The sequence below is a fragment of the Oryctolagus cuniculus genome, chromosome 3 (assembly GCF_051225735.1).
Source record: "Oryctolagus cuniculus isolate XC-2025 breed Fujian yellow rabbit chromosome 3, ASM5122573v1, whole genome shotgun sequence".
Classification (NCBI taxonomy): domain Eukaryota; kingdom Metazoa; phylum Chordata; class Mammalia; order Lagomorpha; family Leporidae; genus Oryctolagus; species Oryctolagus cuniculus.
This window is the reverse complement of record NC_142869.1, coordinates 108,181,010-108,198,943: the sequence shown is the minus strand read 5'-3', so window position 1 is coordinate 108,198,943 and position 17,934 is coordinate 108,181,010. Positions and strand designations below refer to the sequence as shown.

Genomic DNA, 17,934 nt, shown 5'->3' with positions numbered 1-17,934 from the left:
TTTCTGCTCTCTTCCTGAAATGATACAAAAACCAATTCATATGTTCTATTAATTAAACTTATTTTAAGAAAGCACTTTTCCTTCTGTGAAATATGAAATATGTATAATCTTCAATAATATAAATTTTAAATGATTTAAAATAAAATAAGAGTTTCAATCAAACCTTGGGTTCTCACCTTGGCTGCTGCTGATGGAAGATCAAAGGGAATACGCTGTCTGATTTTAGGGGGCAGTTGGGTTAAAACTTCAGTCTTTAATCTTCTAATCATTATGTCACTTAATAGTTGGTGCAGCTCATTAAGATTTGATGCCCCTCTACAATCCCACTGGGACCTTTTACCAAAGTATCTGTTCATATGAAGAAAAAACATGTAACAAAGCTGAATGCTAGAATGAGAAAACAGTTTATTCAGTATTTTCTTCCTTTCAATAATAAGGAGCTTTGACACTATTTTCATTGTTATTTCTGAATAAAAGCTAGGTTCAAAGTACTCTCAATCACAGAAAATGTTAAAAGTTCAACACACTGCTTACACTGAAATAAATTCCAAGCCTGGGATGAACTGATGACTACGAATTATACATAAATCATTGTTGTAAATGGGTGCTACTGGAATTTTGGGTGGGTTCACACACAGCAGTATGGTTAGCAAATCTAGGTAAGTACAAATGAGGTGCCCTTATACCAGCTTGTCATCTTTTTTCCCAAAACACCTAAGAACATTCTCCACCCCCTCTAGGAGGAGATATTATATCCAACTGAGTTGTTAAGCATAGCAGATTGATTACTTCGTGGTCTCTTCTTCCTTTGCAACCACTGGACTGACAGCAAAGGAATTTTAAAAAAGATAGGAATTCACTATGAAAGTGAGAATGACAGAGAAGGCATCAGAGGATAAGTGATTTCAAGAAATACTTAGAAGGCAAAATGGCAGAGGGGCAGGTGGTAAGTGACTTGGGTTTAAAAAAAAAAAAAAAAGGAGGCTACAGCTTCAAGAGCTACTTGTCCTCTATACCTTTGAGAAGATCAGGAGTTGGAAGCACCAAGTACTGTGAGCAGCTGTTACATGAAGACTGAAATCTACTGGATTGGGCTGAATTTACAGACTAGCTGGCCCAACAACATCTCCCATCATCGTGACAACCAAAAACACTAATAAAAAAATTACCAATCATCTCCTGGAGGTTCAAACCACTGAAACAGCTGGCAGAGAATAATTGCAAGGAAAAAAACTCTTGCTAGGTTGTATTATGGCTGTTAATACTAACAATTTAAGTAATGATCCATTTTAACAGGATTTTAGTGTGTTATAGCAGAAATAGTTGTCAAGCTGAGAAACTTGGAACTTGCTAAAACATTTTAGTTTAGTTTAGTTTAGTTTACTGTATTAAGGCATCATATAGGAACAGTATGTGAAACATTAAAAACAAATACTTGCTGAAACAGGTCTTTGGGCTAGCAGTTAAGATGCCTCTCGGGATGCCTGCACCATACAGCAGAGTGCCTGGATTTGAGTCCTGGCTCTGCTCCCAAATCCAGATTCCTGGTAATGCAAACTCTGGAAGGCAACAGATGATGGCTCAAGTATCTGGGTCCCTGCTATCCACATAGAACATGCGGATTGGGTTCTCGGCTCCTGGCTTAGCCTGGCCCAGCCCTGGCAGTTGCAGGTTTTTGGGAGGGAACCAGTGGATGAGAGTTCCCTGTCTTTCTCTCTTCCACTCAAGTAAATAAAGCAAGATAAATAAAAAACAATTTTAAGTGTACTTTCACATTGACTTAATTAGAAAACTGCAGTGGATGGATGGAATTTATTGTATGATAAAATGCCAGATACCATTTACATGTCACTCATAAGGAATTTCCTTGTTTTAAAAAATTGAATCTATCAAAAATTAATAGGCTTCTTTAAAATTGTTATAAATCAAACTGCTGAAACTTGTTCATTAAAATATTCTTACTTCCTTTAATGCTTTTATGTCCCATACTTATTAAAAATTCACACACTGATAAAAATGGAAAAATGTTTCCCAAAACCTGATTTTGTCACCTATCTTTCCATTCAAATACTTAGGTACATTTTGACCATGTGCTTAAAAAAAAAATCTGATGATCAGAATGATTGAAAATGAGAAGAGGTTGGTAAGTTTAAATAATGAAATGTTTGCTACTGTTAATGAAAATGGATTCTTGAGCACACTGTGCACTTAGGTGACACATTCACAGGTATGTGTGATATGCTTGCTGGATTCTTCCACATGACAGTTACAGACTGGCGCAGACAGCACTCAGCTGTCTTCATATAAGCCAACCAAAAGGCTTTCCTGGCCTCTTGCAGAGCACCAAGGGCTGTGCTCCAGAAGAGCAGATCTGCTTAGAAGTCTAGGCAACCTAATTCCAGAGCTACCAGGTCTGTCACAATGAGGTTTCTTCACTCCTCCAGCAGAGTGTGCATTATTGAGAGAGGATTTAGCTAGCTGCCTACTAGGTTTTGTTTTTACCACTAGTTCACTGAAAACCATATGCTTGGTATGGTTTCAGTGAAATGGTTTTGGTCACTGGTTCAGAGAAATGGTTTCTTGCTAACTCCAGCCCCTGCCACATCTTTTTCATCTGGAGTTCAGAACGCTAGAAGATGGTGTTAACTCTAAAGAATGTTGGCAGCACATCTGTCAAACTCCTAACCTTGTGTTTGGAGTGCAACAGGAAAATAAGAGGAGGAAGGAGGGCTGGAAGGGATGCCACCTATAGAAACCTGGTCTCTTCCTATTAAATGTGACAAACTTCTTTTGGAATATTTTGTTTTTTTTATAGCTTAACTGAAATAGAGTAAAATGATTCCCCCAAAGTGTACAATTCAAGGGTTTTTAGTATGAGCACAGATATATGCAACTATCACCATAGTAAATTTTAGAGCATTTCGCCACCTTAGGAAGGAACCCCATATTGTTCAGCTTTCACTCCTAAACCTCAGTCCTGCCACCCAAGCCCTACAATACCCACTAATCTACATCTCTATAGATGTCCCCATTTTGGACATTCACGTGAGTGGAATCATATACCATGTGGTCTTCTCTGGCTTCTTTCACTTAGTATAATGTTTTCAAGCCTCACTTGTGTTGCAGCATGCCAACACTCCATTCCTTTGTAAAGACCAAATGACACTCCACTGTATGGATATAGCACAATTTATTTATGCATTTGTCCACTGATAGACATTTGGAAGGTTTCTCACTTTTGTGTTTTATGAAAAAGGCTACAATAAACATTCATATACCAGTTCATGTGTGGTTATGTATTTCCATTTCTCTTGGGTATACACATAGGAATGGAATCTCTGGGTCATACGGAATGTTACGTTTAAACATTTAAGGAATTGCCAGAATGTTTGCAAAAGCACCTAGATTAGTTTACATTCCCACCAACAAAGAATGAGGGTTCAAATTTCTTTACATCCTTGCCATTTTTCTTTTTTTGTTTGTTACCTGGCTTTTTGATTCCTGCTGTCTAAGTGGGAATGAAGAGTTATCTTACTGTGGTTTTGAATTGGGTTATTTGTCTTCTTAATATTGAACTTCAAGTGGTCCTTATACAATTTAGATATGCACAAATGCATAAACATGTACAATATACATAAATCCCTCATCAAGTTATATGCTTTGTAAATATTTTCTCTTATTTCAGTTTCTGATGGTGTCCTTGAAGTATGAAAGTTATTAATTTTGGTGAGGTACACTTTGGTTGTTCTGTTGCTAGTGCTTTCAGGGTCATATCTAAGAAAGACTTGGCAAATCCATGGCATGATTTACCCCTATGTATTCTTTTAAGGATCTTCTAGTATTTCTTCTTAACTCTCATCCATTTTGGGCTGATATTTATGTGTGATGTGAGATGAGAACCCAACTTCATTCTTTTTCAGGTAGCCACCTAGTTGTCCCAGAATCATTTGAAAGTTATTGCCTGTCTTGCTAAAAATCAGGTAACCACAAATGTATAAATTTGTTCCTGAACTACTCTATCCCATTAATCTAGGTATCTATCATTGTGCCAGTAACACATTATCTTCATTACCTATGTAATTGAGTCCTCCAGCCCTCTTTTTTTTTCATTTTTAAGACTGTTTAAGCTATTCTGGGTCCCTTGCAATGCCACATGATTTTAGGATCACCTTGTCAATTTGTACAAAGAAACCACTGAGATTCTGGTAGGTAGTGTGTTGAATCTACAGTTTGAGGTTATATTGAAGTATATTGTCATTTTAACAGTATTGTCTTTCCAGTCCATGAACATGAGATATTTTCCCATTAATTTAGATCTTCTTTCATTTCTTTTAATAGTGTTAAAAGAAAGTTTTCAGAGTATAAGTTTTATACAACTTTTATTAAATTTACTCTTAAGAGTTTTATTCTTTTATTGTATTGATGCTATTGTGAATGGAGTTGCTTTCTTAAGTTCATTTTCATATTGTTAATTCCAAGTGTATAACTCACTTCTGCATATTGATCACGTGTCTTGTAACCTTTCTGAACTCATGTATTCATTCTAGTAGTTTTTTAAATGTATTCCTTGGGATTCTTTTTAATATACAAGATGTTATTGCCAGCAAATAGTTTTACTTCTTTTCCAATCTGGATGCTTTTTTTCCTCTCCCCTAATTGCTCTGGCTGGAACTTCCAGTACAACAATGAATGAAAGTGGCAGTAGGAGACATCATTGTCTTATCATGACATTAGGGGAAAGCATTTAGTCTTTGACCATTATGTATATTGTTTCTTACAGGGCTTTTGTAAATGTCCTTTATCAGGTTGGGGAAGTAAGTAATTATATTTCTGACATGCAAAAACTGGCCTGACAATTGCTTTTCAAAAGTAAATTGCCTTCCATTGGGAGATTAAGATCAGGTTGATGTAGGGACCAGTATTGTGGGGTAGTGGGTAAAGCTGCATCTTATCTGGGCATTGGTTTGATTCCCACTGCTCCACTTCCAAGCCAGCTCCTCCTAATATGCCCAGGAAAGCAGCAGAAGATGACCCAACTGCTTGGGCCTCTGCTACCATGTAGGAGACCTGATCAAGTTCTTGGCTTCTGGCTTCAACCTAGCCCAGCCCCAGCCATTGTGGTCATTTGGAGAGTGAACCAGTGAATGAAGACCTTTCTCTCTGTTTCTCCCTCTCTCTCTGCAACTTTGCTTTTCAAATAAATAAAATAAATCCTTAAAAAACAAAAGAAGACTGTATTGATGTGGTCCAAGTTAAAGATAAAAAGGATCTAAACTGAAGCTGGAGTCCTGAAAATGAGATGAATATAGATTTAAGAAATTAAGCAATGCAGTCTGCAGGGCATGGTAATTAACAGGACATTGGCAGTAAAGGCAGTTAGACTTCTAGATTTTACGTTGTAAGACTGAATCTTAATTAGCAAACACTGAATCCACTGCAAAAAAAATAGTTTTCAAGAGGAAATAAAAGTACATTTTTAAATACATTGAGGTTAATGTGCTTATGGCATGCAAGATCCATAGGACAACACTACTGTACTGCTTTGCATTTCAGGAGAATAGAGCAGTCTGGAAATACAGATACCAAATGAGTTTTAGGTTAAAGTCAGCTGAAATTGGTCACTGACAGAAGGAAGGATGAGAATGAAAGGTGGTCATTTTTCTTCTGCCATTCTAGAAATAATTTATTCCCTAACAAAATTCTGAATATGACTTCTGAATTGTGAATATAATTAACTGGAGTAACACTACTAGAATTTGAGTCTTAATGCATGCCAAGAGTAAAGACAGTAAAAGTGATTTCACAAAATAGCTTTTAAGATAATAATTCTAATTAATATATCTCTATTCAAGAATGATATTACAAACATAGCCAACTTAGCAAAAGAAGACATATAACAGATTAGTGATTGGATTACAGTCTTTTGGAAAACTATGCATATCAATTTGACATTTGAAAAAGGCAGCATGTTACAAAATTTGAAAAAGTGTACATGAATATTTAACATTTATACTTTCAAAACATATTTTATAAGAAAAATATAAGCAATGAGGGTTCCTTCCTCTCCATACTATAAACTAACAGTTTGGATATACTGTTCTGCACTTAGTATTCTACCATACTTTATCAATTTTGTGAGATTAGCTGTACTCATAAAATTTCAGTAAATGAGAGAAATCAATTATCTGTTTCATCTCACACTCTCTGAATCTTTAGCCCCAGACTCATATTCATAAAGCTTATGAATACTTGCTCTTACATTATCTCTGTTTCCATTAATTCTTTTGTTTGCTTAAATGATAATCTATTTCAGATGTTAAGTTACAAGGCTATTTAATTTGTTGTACATGATACCATTAGAAATGAATGGTTTAGAGTGTGTTATCTGATGGTGGTAAGAATCATGCATGCTGTGGAAAAAAAGGAAAGCTGACCAATTCTTACTTAAGAAAACTGACTTACAGGTACTTTTTGTTGTAACCACTAGGACTTACCTACTGCTAGTTTACTCCCCAAATGCTGAGAACAGCAGAGGCATGGCCAGGTTGAATTCAGATGCCAGGAACTCAATCTGAATCTCCCATATGGGTGCCAAGGACCTGAGTACGTGAGCCATCACTTGCTATCTCCCAGGGTTCACATTAGCAGGAAAGTGGATTGGAAATGGAGGTGGGACTTGAACCTGGGCATTCAGATGTGATATGTGGGCAACCCAAAAAGCAGCTTAATCACTGTGTCACAATGCCTGCCCCTAGAACTTACTTTTTTTTTTTTTTAGATTATTCATCTTATCTTTTTATTTATTAAGATTTATTTATTTGAAAGAATTACAGAGAGGGAGACACACACACACACACAGAGAGAGAGAGAGAGAGAGAGAGAAAGAGAAGAGAGAGAGGTCTCCCATCAGCTGTTTCACTCTCCACATGGCTGCAATGACAGGGGCTGGGATAGTACACAACTGCTGCCCACAGGGGATTCTGGTGACCGAGGCAGCGGCTTTACCCACTGTGCCACAACACCAGCCCCCAGAACTTACTTTTAACTAGAGGGTTACCTACTGCATTTAGTTGCTGTTTTTAAATTTTAATACTGCATTTTTAAAGAAGACTAATGAAAAAAAAGTAAAGAAGTTTATTGAAGCTATACCCACACACAGTTGAAAGGCAAATAAAAGGACTTCCACACAATGAGGATCAGTTAGCTCAAGCTTTGGTCAACCTGCCCTGCTCCAAACTCAGGATAGATAAACTATAAAGGAAAACCAGAAATTCACAATTGTGGAAAAAGAGAAGATAAATGTCGTTGTGGCCCAGAAACAGAACAAAAATGGAAAGAAGAGAGCAGGGTTGAAGCTATTGACTCTGCTGCTTGTCTTATGTCTAAGAACAGGCAGCAGGAGCCAACAGCTCCGCGCTAGAGTGACAAAGCATTTTTGGTGCAGTTTTAATATACAATGAATTGTCAAGGAATCATAAATGCTGTTAACTCAAAGGGATTCTGAAGTATGTTTTGTTTGAAACTTAACCCAGAGTGGTTTGCCACTTTGGAAAATCATGCCACTGACACTGATGGCACTGGGGCAGCTGAACTGAAAACACACACAGCTGAATTAGCTTGCATTTGTCCAAGGTTCATAATGATACTATATATCCCACAATCTATCAGTTTTATGATTCACATTTTTCCCATTTGGTATCTCTGAAATTCACAGATGTGTATCTGTTTAATTGCAGTAGTTTTTCCCTGGGTGGCTTGTAAAACAATAGTGCATATTATAATCAGTACAGTCTTCAATTCCACCCATTTTATAAATATATTTATTTCATTCTAATTTTAAGTTGTCCTCCAGAGAAGTTTGTTTCTATCTATTAGCATTTAAGGAACATATTTCCCTAACAGTTTCCTTAATTTTTATTTCTCATCCATGTTATGCTGGGGTTCAACTTATTTTCTTAAAATTGCAAACAACGATTGCTATACCTATGAATTTAATTTCAGTATAATCAGGGGACATTACACACCATTTAATGTGAAAGGTGGGCATCAGGTTGACAGGGTTGAGAAACAGTGCTCTACAATGTGACTGCCCTTCTCATGCTCATGTATAGCTGTTATGCAGTACACACATATGACTAAGTTCTAGAGGAAAAACACTCAATATTTATGTAATTCAAGTTTTAAAAAGAGAAAAGTTGACAAATGTACAAGATCTTAAATGCCTTTCCCTAGAAAACTGTAAGTATTCAAAAAGGTTAATGTAGCATAAAATGCACCATTATATAGCCACAAGCATGGTAGAATGTTGACAGTCATCAATGTAAACAACATGTGAAGAAATATGCCATGAGCAAAAAACAATATTATACTGAATGCCTTATAACAATCTCGTGAGGTGAACAGGTACATTCCAGGTAATGTTGGTGGTTATAAACTACTCCATTTCCTACCCTTCTAATTTCTGTCGCACAATGCTGAGATGACCTTCGTAAAATGCAAACTGCAGTATGATTCCCTTGCTTAAAAAGTTCTCAGTGGGAGACTTCCACTTTCTAATCCAGCACATGAGGAGCTCAGAAGTCTCTACTTTAATAGCAAGAAAGAAGTTAAATAAACTGAAAAAGTAACAATCCTTTTTATATCTGTAAGTATACACAGAGAATCACAACCTAAAGCAGCAGAAATTCATGGGCAGAAATCTCCATGGAAATCAGTTCTGGTGTAGGAAAATCTATTGAGCAGCGGCTAGAGGTCCAGTATCAATAAACTCTGAGAGTTAAGAACTTCAGGGGAACCCAGTCATGTGGAACTCGCACACTGACGTGAGCTTTACCATCAGGAGCTCTACTAGGCTCTCACAGTGAATATCAGAGAAAAATCACCCTGTGCTCTTCTCTAGAGATTAGAAAAGGGAAACAATTTGAAACACCCCAGAGTATTCTGTTCTAAACAAGGCCTGCCTTCAGGAAAAACTATTTTGCTACAGCCCAAACTGCTGTAGTTTTATCCCATTCAAGCCTACTTGAGGAAAGGATAACCAACTTCAGCTCTCTCTAGCTAACGTGTCTCACCTAAGGGAGAGAGGACTGAGAAGCACTAGTAAAGCTGAAGTCCGGGACTAAAACCTCATCCAAAGGCTGAGATCTAATCATTAAAACTTTGCTTCCCATATCTTATATTACTTATCTATCACAGTTCGTTTCATGCATACATCATGTCCACCTTTCAACAAAAATTCACAGGACATACTAAAAGGTAAAGTACAATCTGAAGAGCCCAAACAAGCATTAGAACCAGACTCAGATATGGCAATAAAGTTAGAATTTTCAGATCATGAACATTTTAAAAGTATGAATAACACCTCAAGGGTGTTAATGGAAAAAGCAGACAGCAGATGTATAACGTAAGCAGAGCTGGAAATTCTTAGAAAGAAACAAAAAGAAATACTAGAGATCAAAAATAATATCACAGAAATAAAGAACATCTTTGATGACCTCATTAGGAAACTGAACACGGCAGAGGAAAAAAAAAATAGAAGATTGAGAAAGTAACACTAGAAACTCCCCAAACTGAAAAGCAAAGGAAAAACACTGGAAAACAACAACAGAATAGAATATCCAAGATCTGTGACACAACAAAAGCCACAACACAGGCATAATGAGAATAACAGGAGGAAAATAAACAGAAGCAAAAATTTCAATCAATAATGACTGAAAAATTTTCCCAGATTAATAACAGATACTGAACCACAGATGCAGGAAATTTGGAAAACACTAAATAGAAGACTTATCCATCTGTCTATCTATCCAGCCTACCTACCTACTACATACCTACCTATCTATAGTCCATAGTATATATACTTCAGCTTATCGTATTCACACTTTAAAAATCAAAGATAAAGACAATAATCTTGAAAGGAAGTAGAAAAGTAAAACTTCACTCTTTTCAATAGAGGACTAAAGAAAGGGAACACATAAACAAGTCTAGTACCTGCTAATACTAACCGATAGAATAAATAAAGGGGAGAGTGATCCAACATGGGAAGCGAGATACTCAGCAGACTCATAGAATGGCAGATGTCCTAAATAGCACTCTGGCCTCAGAATCAGCCCTAAAGGCATTCGGATCTGGCTGAAAAGCCCATGAGAGTATTTCAGGCATGGAAAGCCAAGACACTCTGGCAAAAAAAAAAAAAACACAAAACAAAACAAAACAAAAAAAAACCTAAATGAAAGATCTCTGTGTGTGAGATCCCAGTGGAAAGAACAGGTCTTCAAAGAAGGAGGTACCTTTCTCTGAAGGGAGGAGAGAATCTCCACTTTGACTATGACCTTGTCTAAACAAGATAAGAGTCGGAGAACTCAAGGGGCTTCCATAGCCTTGGAAACTCATGACTGGTGCATAGGGAGATTACTGATGCCATAAACAGGAGTGTCAATTTGTAAAGTCAACAACAGGAGTCACTGTGCACTTACTCCTCATGTAGGATCTCTGTCCTTAATGTGCTGTACATTGAGGCTTAATGCTATAACGAGTACTCAAACAGTATATTTCACTTTGTGTTTCTATGGGGGTGCAAACTTGAAATCTTTACTTAATGTATACTAAACTGATCTTCTGTTAAAAAAAAAAAAGAAGAAGAAATTAGCAATTCCCAACTTGACTCTCCCTGGGATTAAACATGACAATAGGTCTGATCTGATTTCATCATCATTTAAAAAATCATCTATTATTTTTCACTTTATGTTTCTGTGTGGGAGCAAACTGTTGAAATCTTTACTTAATGTATGCTAAACTGATCTTCTGTATATAAAGAGAATTGAAAATGAATCCTCATGTGAATGGAAGGGGAGAGGGAATGGGAAAGGGGAGGGTTGCGGGTGGGAGGGACGTTATGGGGGGGAAGCCATTGTAATCCATAAGCCGTACTTTGGCAATTTATATTCATTAAATAAAAGTTAAAAAAAAAGAAAAAAAAAGAAAAAAAGAATGCCCAAGGCAAAAAAAAAAATAGAGGACTAAAGATAAGAATTACATAGAATTTCTTCTTAGAAACCATGTAAGCAAGAAGACAGTACACTGAAATTTTAAAGTGTTCAGAGAAAACACTAGCACCTTGGAATTCTGATCAATGTGAACTTATTCTTAAAAAGTAAAGGAAAAACAAACATGTTTATAGAAAAAAAATTCAGTAAACTGGTTGCCAAAAGACCTATCTTGCAAGAAATAGTAAAAGAAGTTCTTCCAAGAGAAGGAAAGTGAAATAGGTCAGAAATCCAGATCTAAATAAAGAAAGGAAAAGCACAAAAACACTGGAGAATGACTACATGAAGATAAAATCAAAGCTTTTATTTTCCTTACTCTTAATTGATTTAACAGACAATATTCTGTTTAAATTAAGAATGGCAATAATATATTCAATTATTTATGCATGTGTATGTGTTTACATGTGCATTCTTATATATTGCTATGTTTAAGAAAAATGAATGACAGCAATGATACAAGGAAAGAAGCAATTAAGAATAATTTGTTTTTTTTTTTTTTTTAAGTTTTATTTACTTACTGTTATTCATTTAATGGCAGAGTAAAAGTTACGGGAGGGGAAGATGGAGCAAGAGAAGAAGAAGAGAGAGAGAAAGAGACAGAGAGAGACCTTCCATCAGCCGGTTTACTGCCCAAGGCCCTTAATAGCCACGCAGAGTCAGGCTGAAGCCAGGAACCAGAAACTCCATCCAGGACTCCCAAGTCCTTGAGTCAATACCTGTTGACTCCCAGGTACACACTAGCAGGAAGCTGGATCAGAAATGGAGGCAGGACTCAATCCTAGCTACTCTGATATGGGATGTGTGTGTCCCAAATATTGGCTTAAACTCATTATGTCACAACAGCCACCCAAAATTAATTTGTTATTGTAAGTACCATCCAAGAAGTAGTATAGTATTATTTGAACGAGGCCTTAGATTTGTTTTAAGTGTGTACTGCAAACTCTATGGCAATCATTAAAGTATAAAAAGAAATATAACTGACATGCTAAAAAGAAGAGAAAAAGAAAGATATGAAATGCTCAAGTAAAACCACATAAGGCAGAAAGAATGTGAAAGACAAAATATGAATAAAGAACAAACAAAAAACAATGACAAATATGAAAGCTATTAATCCAACTACATTAATAATCACCTTACAATCAATAGTCCAAATAGAATTATTAAAAGAGAAAGACTATCAGAGCAGATACAAAAATAAGACCCATCTATATGTGGTATACAAGAAACCCACTTTAAACATACACACATGTACTGAAAGTAAAGGGATGTAAAAAGATATGAAAACTGATAGCAACCTAAAAAAGTAGAAGTAGGTATATGCATTTCAGAGAGAAAGGAAAGTTATCAGAGATAAAAAGTAGGGCATTACATAACTAAATAATCCAAGGGGATGCAATGATCCTTAATGTATATGCATCTAAGAATAGAGAAGCAAAGTACATCTGGCAAAGACTGATGAAACTTAAAGGAAAAATAGACAAATCCATTATTACGACTGGAGACTTGAATATTCCTTTACTAGAAAAGGAGAGATACAGCAGGCAGAAAATCAGTAAGTGCATAGTAGATCCCAAAAGTACTGTAAACCAACTAGATATAATTGACACCTATGAATGACTTCATCTTCCAACAGGATATTATATATTATTCTCAAATTCACAAGCAAGTCACTGATATGACCACTTACTGAGCCATGAAAAACAGCTTCACAAGTTCTTACTTAAGATTTATTTGAAAGGGAGAGAAAGAATCTTCCTTCTGCTGATTCACTCCCCAAATGGCCACAACAGTCTGGGCTGGACTAGGCCAAAGCCAGGAGCCTAGAACTCCATCTAGGTCTCCCATATGGGTGTTTGGGGCTCAAGCAACTGGGACTCTTTAGCTGCTTTCTCAGGCACATTAGTAGGAAGCTGGAACAGAAGTGAAACAGCCAATACATAAAGTGGTGCTCATATGAGACACTGGCATCACAGGCAGTCGCTTAGTCTATTGTACAAAACCAGTCCAACCTTTACAAGTTTAAAAGACTGGAAATCCCACAGTTAGATAAACGACAATGGAATTAAACTAGAAACCAATAACAAAAATAGTAAGGAAATCTCAAAGTACTTGGATTTTAAATAACACACTTCTAAGTAATACATGGGTATAAAGAGAAACTAAAATATTTTTGCTAAATGAAAATACCTTCTCAAAATTTGAAGGGTGAAGTGAAAGCATTGCATAAAATTTCATTCTAGCACTGAATGTATGTTAAAAAAAGACGAAAAATCAGTAATTTAAGCTTTTGCCTTATGAAAGTAGAAACAGAAGAGTTAACTAAATCCAAAGTAGGCAGAAGAAAATAAATAATGAAAATTAGAGCAGAAATTGATGAAACTGAAAACAGAAAATCAAGAAAGAAAAATCAACAAAACATAAAGCTGGTTCCTCAAAAAGATCAATAAAGCCTGATAAACTTCTAGTCAGGCTCACTAAGGAAATAGAAATGATACAGAAATGAAAGTGGGGACCTAACTATGAATCTCTATTATTCAAAAGGATAATAAAAGGAAGTACAACTGTATGTCCATGAATTTAATAACTTAGAAGAAACAGATCAATTGCTTGAAAATCTCAGTCTGTCAAAGCTCATATAGAAGACACAGACGGCTTGAATAAATCTATATATGCTTAAAAATTGAATCATTGACTAATAACCTTACAAACAGAAACTCAAGGTCCAGTGAAGTCACTGGAAAATTCTTCACAATTTCTTCAAGAAATTAGAAACAGACATAATATTTTCAATTTTACTGAGGTGCAGAAAGAAACTTTTGGTATCATTTTTTTTTTTTTTTTGACAGGCAGAGTTAGACAATGAGAGAGAGAGACAGAGAGAAAGGTCTTCCTTTTGCCATTGGTTCACTCTGCCAAGTGGCTGCTACAGCCAGTGCGTTGCGGCTGGCGCGCTGCGCCAATCGGAAGCTAGGAGCCAGGTGCTTCTTCCTGGTCTCCCATGCTGGTGCAGGGCCCAAGCACTTGGGCCATCCTCCACTGCACTCCCGGGCCACAGCAGAGAGCTGGACTGGAAGAGGAGCAACCGGGACAGAATCCAGCGCCCCGACCGGGACTAGAACCCGGGGTGCCGGCGCCGCAGGCAGAGGATTAGCCTAGTGAGCCATGGCGCCGACCCCGGTGTCATATTCTTTTAAAAAATATTTATTTATTTATTTGAAAGGCAAAAAGAGAAAAAGTGAGAGAGAGAGAGAGACAGACAGATAGACAAATATAGATATCTCCCATTTGCTGGTTCACATCTCAAAAGCCCACAACATCTAGGGTTAGGCCAGGTTAAGCTGAGAGCTGGGAACTCACACAAGGGTGGCAGATACCCAACTACTTGAGCCATCACTGCTGCCTTCCAAGTGTGCATTAGCAGGAAGCTGGAATGGGAAGCAGTGTTGGATCCTAAACCTAGGCACCCAATACAGAATGCAGAGTACTAAGTATCTAACTGATACACCACTCACCCCCTATGCATTGCCTTCTTATCCCAGTTTTTAAAAATTGGTCTTGTCTCCTCCCCTCCCCCCTTCCTTTCTTCCTTCCTCCCTCCCTGCCTCCCTTCTTTCCTTCCTTCCTTTTATGTATGTCATGCTCAAAACTGTACCACAAAAGGGCAAGCACTTGTTCCTGCAGTTAAGCTGCCACTTGGGAAGCCCAGATCCTGGGATAAACTGGGTTTGAGTCTCAGCTTCATTTCTGATTTCAGCTTCCTGCTAATTCACATCCTGGGAGGAAGCAGATGATGGCTCAAGTACTTGGGTTCCTGCCAAACACATGGAAGCCTTGCACTGAGTGCTCAGTTGCTGGACTTAGCCTAGTCCAGCCTCAGCTGTTGCAGGCATCTGGGGAGTGAACCAGTGGATGGGAGATTTCTCTTTCTCCATCTTTCTGCCTCTCAAGTAAATAAAAATAGATAAATAATATTTTTATTTTTATTTTATTTTTTTTAACTTTTATTTAATGAATATAAATTTCCAAAGTACGATTTATGGATTACAATGGCTTCCCCCACATACCGTCCCTCCCACCCACAACCCTCCCCTTTCCCACTCCCTCTCCCCTTCCATTCACATCAAGATTCATTTTCGATTATCTTAATATACAGAAGATCAGCTTAGTATACATTAAGTAAGGATTTCAACAGTTTGCTCCCACACAGAAACATAAAGTGAAAAATAATAGATGATTTTTTTTTAAATGATGATGAAATCAGATCAGACCTATTGTCATGTTTAATCCCAGTGAGAGTCAAGTTGGGAGTTGATAATTTCTTTTTTTTTTTTTTTTTTTTTTTTTACAGAGGATCAGTTTAGTATACATTAAGTAAAGATTTCAACAGTTTGCACCCCCATAGAAACACAAAGTGAAATATATTGTTTGAGTACTCGTTATAGCATTAAATCTCAATGCACAGCACATTAAGGACAGTGATCCTACATGAGGAGTAAGTGCACAGTGACTCCTGTTGTTGACTTTACCAATTGACACTCCTGTTTATGGCATCAGTAATCTCCCTATGCTCCAGTCATGAGTTTCCAAGGCTATGGAAGCCCTCTGAGTTCTCCGATTCTTATCTTGTTTAGACAAGGTCATAGTCAAAGTGGAGGTTCTCTCCTCCCTTCAGAGAAAGGTACCTCCTTCTTTGAAGACCTGTTCTTTCCACTGGGATCTCACTCACAGAGATCTTTTGCCAGCGTGTCTTGGCTTTCCATGCCTGAAATACTCTCATGGGCTTTTCAGCCAGATCCGAATGCCTTTAGGGCTGATTCTGAGGCCAAAGTGCTATTTAGGACATCTGCCATTCTATGAGTCTGCTGAGTATCTCACTTCCCATGTTGGATCACTCTCCCCCTTATTTATTCTATCGGTTAGTGTTAGCAGGTACTAGACTTGTTTATGCAATACCAATCAAGATACCGAAGACCTTCTTCTCAGATCTGGAAAAAATGGTGCTGAAATTCATATGGAGGCACAAGAGACCTCGAATAGCTAAAGCAATCTTGTACAACAAAAACAAAGCCGGAGGCATCACAATACCAGATTTCAGGACATACTACAGGGCAGTTGTAATCAAAACAGCATGGTACTGGTACAGAAACAGATGGATAGACCAATGGAACAGAATTGAAATACCAGAAATCAACCCAAACATCTACAGCCAACTTATATTTGATCAAGGATCTAAAACTAATTCCTGGAGCAAGGACAGTCTATTCAATAAATGGTGCTGGGAAAACTGGATTTCCACGTGCAGAATCATGAAGCAAGACCCCTACCTTACACCTTACACAAAAATCCACTCAACATGGATTAAAGACCTAAATCTACGACCTGACACCATCAAGTTATTAGAGAACATTGGAGAAACCCTTCAAGATATTGGCACAGGCAAAGAATTTCTGGAAAAGACCCGGGAGGCACAGGCAGTCAAAGCCAAAATCAACTACTGGGATTACCTCAAATTGAGAAGTTTCTGTACTGCAAAAGAAACAGTCAGGAAAGTGAAGAGACAACCGACAGAATGGGAAAAAAATTTGCAAACTATGCAACTGATAAAGGGTTAATAACCAGAATCTACAAAGAGATCAAGAAACTCCACAAAAACAAAACCAACAACCCACTTAAGAGATGGGCCAAGGACCTCAATAGACATTTTTCAAAAGAGGAAATCCAAATGGCCAACAGGCACATGAAAAAATGTTCAAGGTCATTAGCAATCAGGGAAATGCAAATCAAAACCACAATGAGGTTTCACCTCACCCCGGTTAGAATGGCTCACATTCAGAAATCTACCAACAACAGATGCTGGCGAGGATGTGGGGAAAAAGGGACACTAACCCACTGTTGGTGGGAATGCAATCTGGTCAAGCCACTATGGAAGTCAGTCTGGAGATTCCTCAGAAACCTGAAGATAACCCTACCGTTCGACCCAGCCATCCCACTCCTTGGAATTTACCCAAAGGAATTTAAATTGGCAAACAAAAAAGCGGTCTGCACCCTAATGTTTATTGCAGCTCAATTCACAATAGCTAAGACCTGGAACCAACCTAAATGCCCATCAACGGTAGACTGGATAAAGAAATTATGGGATATGTACTCTTTAGAATACTATACCGCAGTAAGAAACAACGAAATCCAGTCATTTGCAACAAAATGGAGGAATCTGGAACACATCATGGTGAGTGAAGTAAGCCAGTCCCAAAGGGACAAATACCATATGTTCTCCCTGATCGGTGACAACTCACTGAACACCAAAAAGGAAACCTCCTGAAGTGAAATGGACACTATGGGAAACGGTGACTTGATCAGCATAGCCCTGACTGTTAATGAACAACTTAATACATTATCCCTCTTAGTAGTTTTTTTGTCTGTTCTACTTAATATGACTGGTTTAATTCTGTAATTAATACACAGTTATTCTTAAGTGTTGAAAATTAACTGAAATGTGATCCCTGTTAAACATAAGAGTGGGAATAAGAGAGGGAAGAGATGTATAATTTGGGACATGCTCAAGCTGACTTGCCCCAAATGGTAGAGTTAGAAACATACCAGGGGATTCCAATTCAATCCCATCAAGGTGGCATGTACCAATGCCATCTCACTATTCCAAGTGATCAATTTCAGTTCACAATAATATTTTTAAAGTTTTAACTTATTGGCACATTGTATAAAATTTTTTCTTGAATTGTTATCAAGTTAAAAAAAATCAAAATTTTACTATAAGTGAGCTATAAGATGTAGAAGAATCATTCAGAGATTATCCTGTAGTCCTGTACATTTCAACTTTGTTTCTTCTCCATTACTTACATCCTTTCAGCATCTGGTCCCATAGAAATGTTCA

General features: G+C 37.3%; 1 protein-coding gene across 10 annotated transcripts in view; it reads right to left on the bottom strand.

The window, feature by feature from the left end:
* ZRANB3 (zinc finger RANBP2-type containing 3) overlaps positions 1-17,934 on the bottom strand; it is a 294,900-nt gene that overhangs the window by 94,428 nt on the left and 182,538 nt on the right. For all 10 annotated transcript variants that reach the window (XM_070070994.2, XM_089329275.1, XM_070070993.2 and 7 more), the window contains one exon: positions 177-348. In XM_070070994.2, the coding sequence (XP_069927095.2) occupies positions 177-348 (172 nt within the window). The remainder of the gene's footprint in view (positions 1-176; positions 349-17,934) is intronic.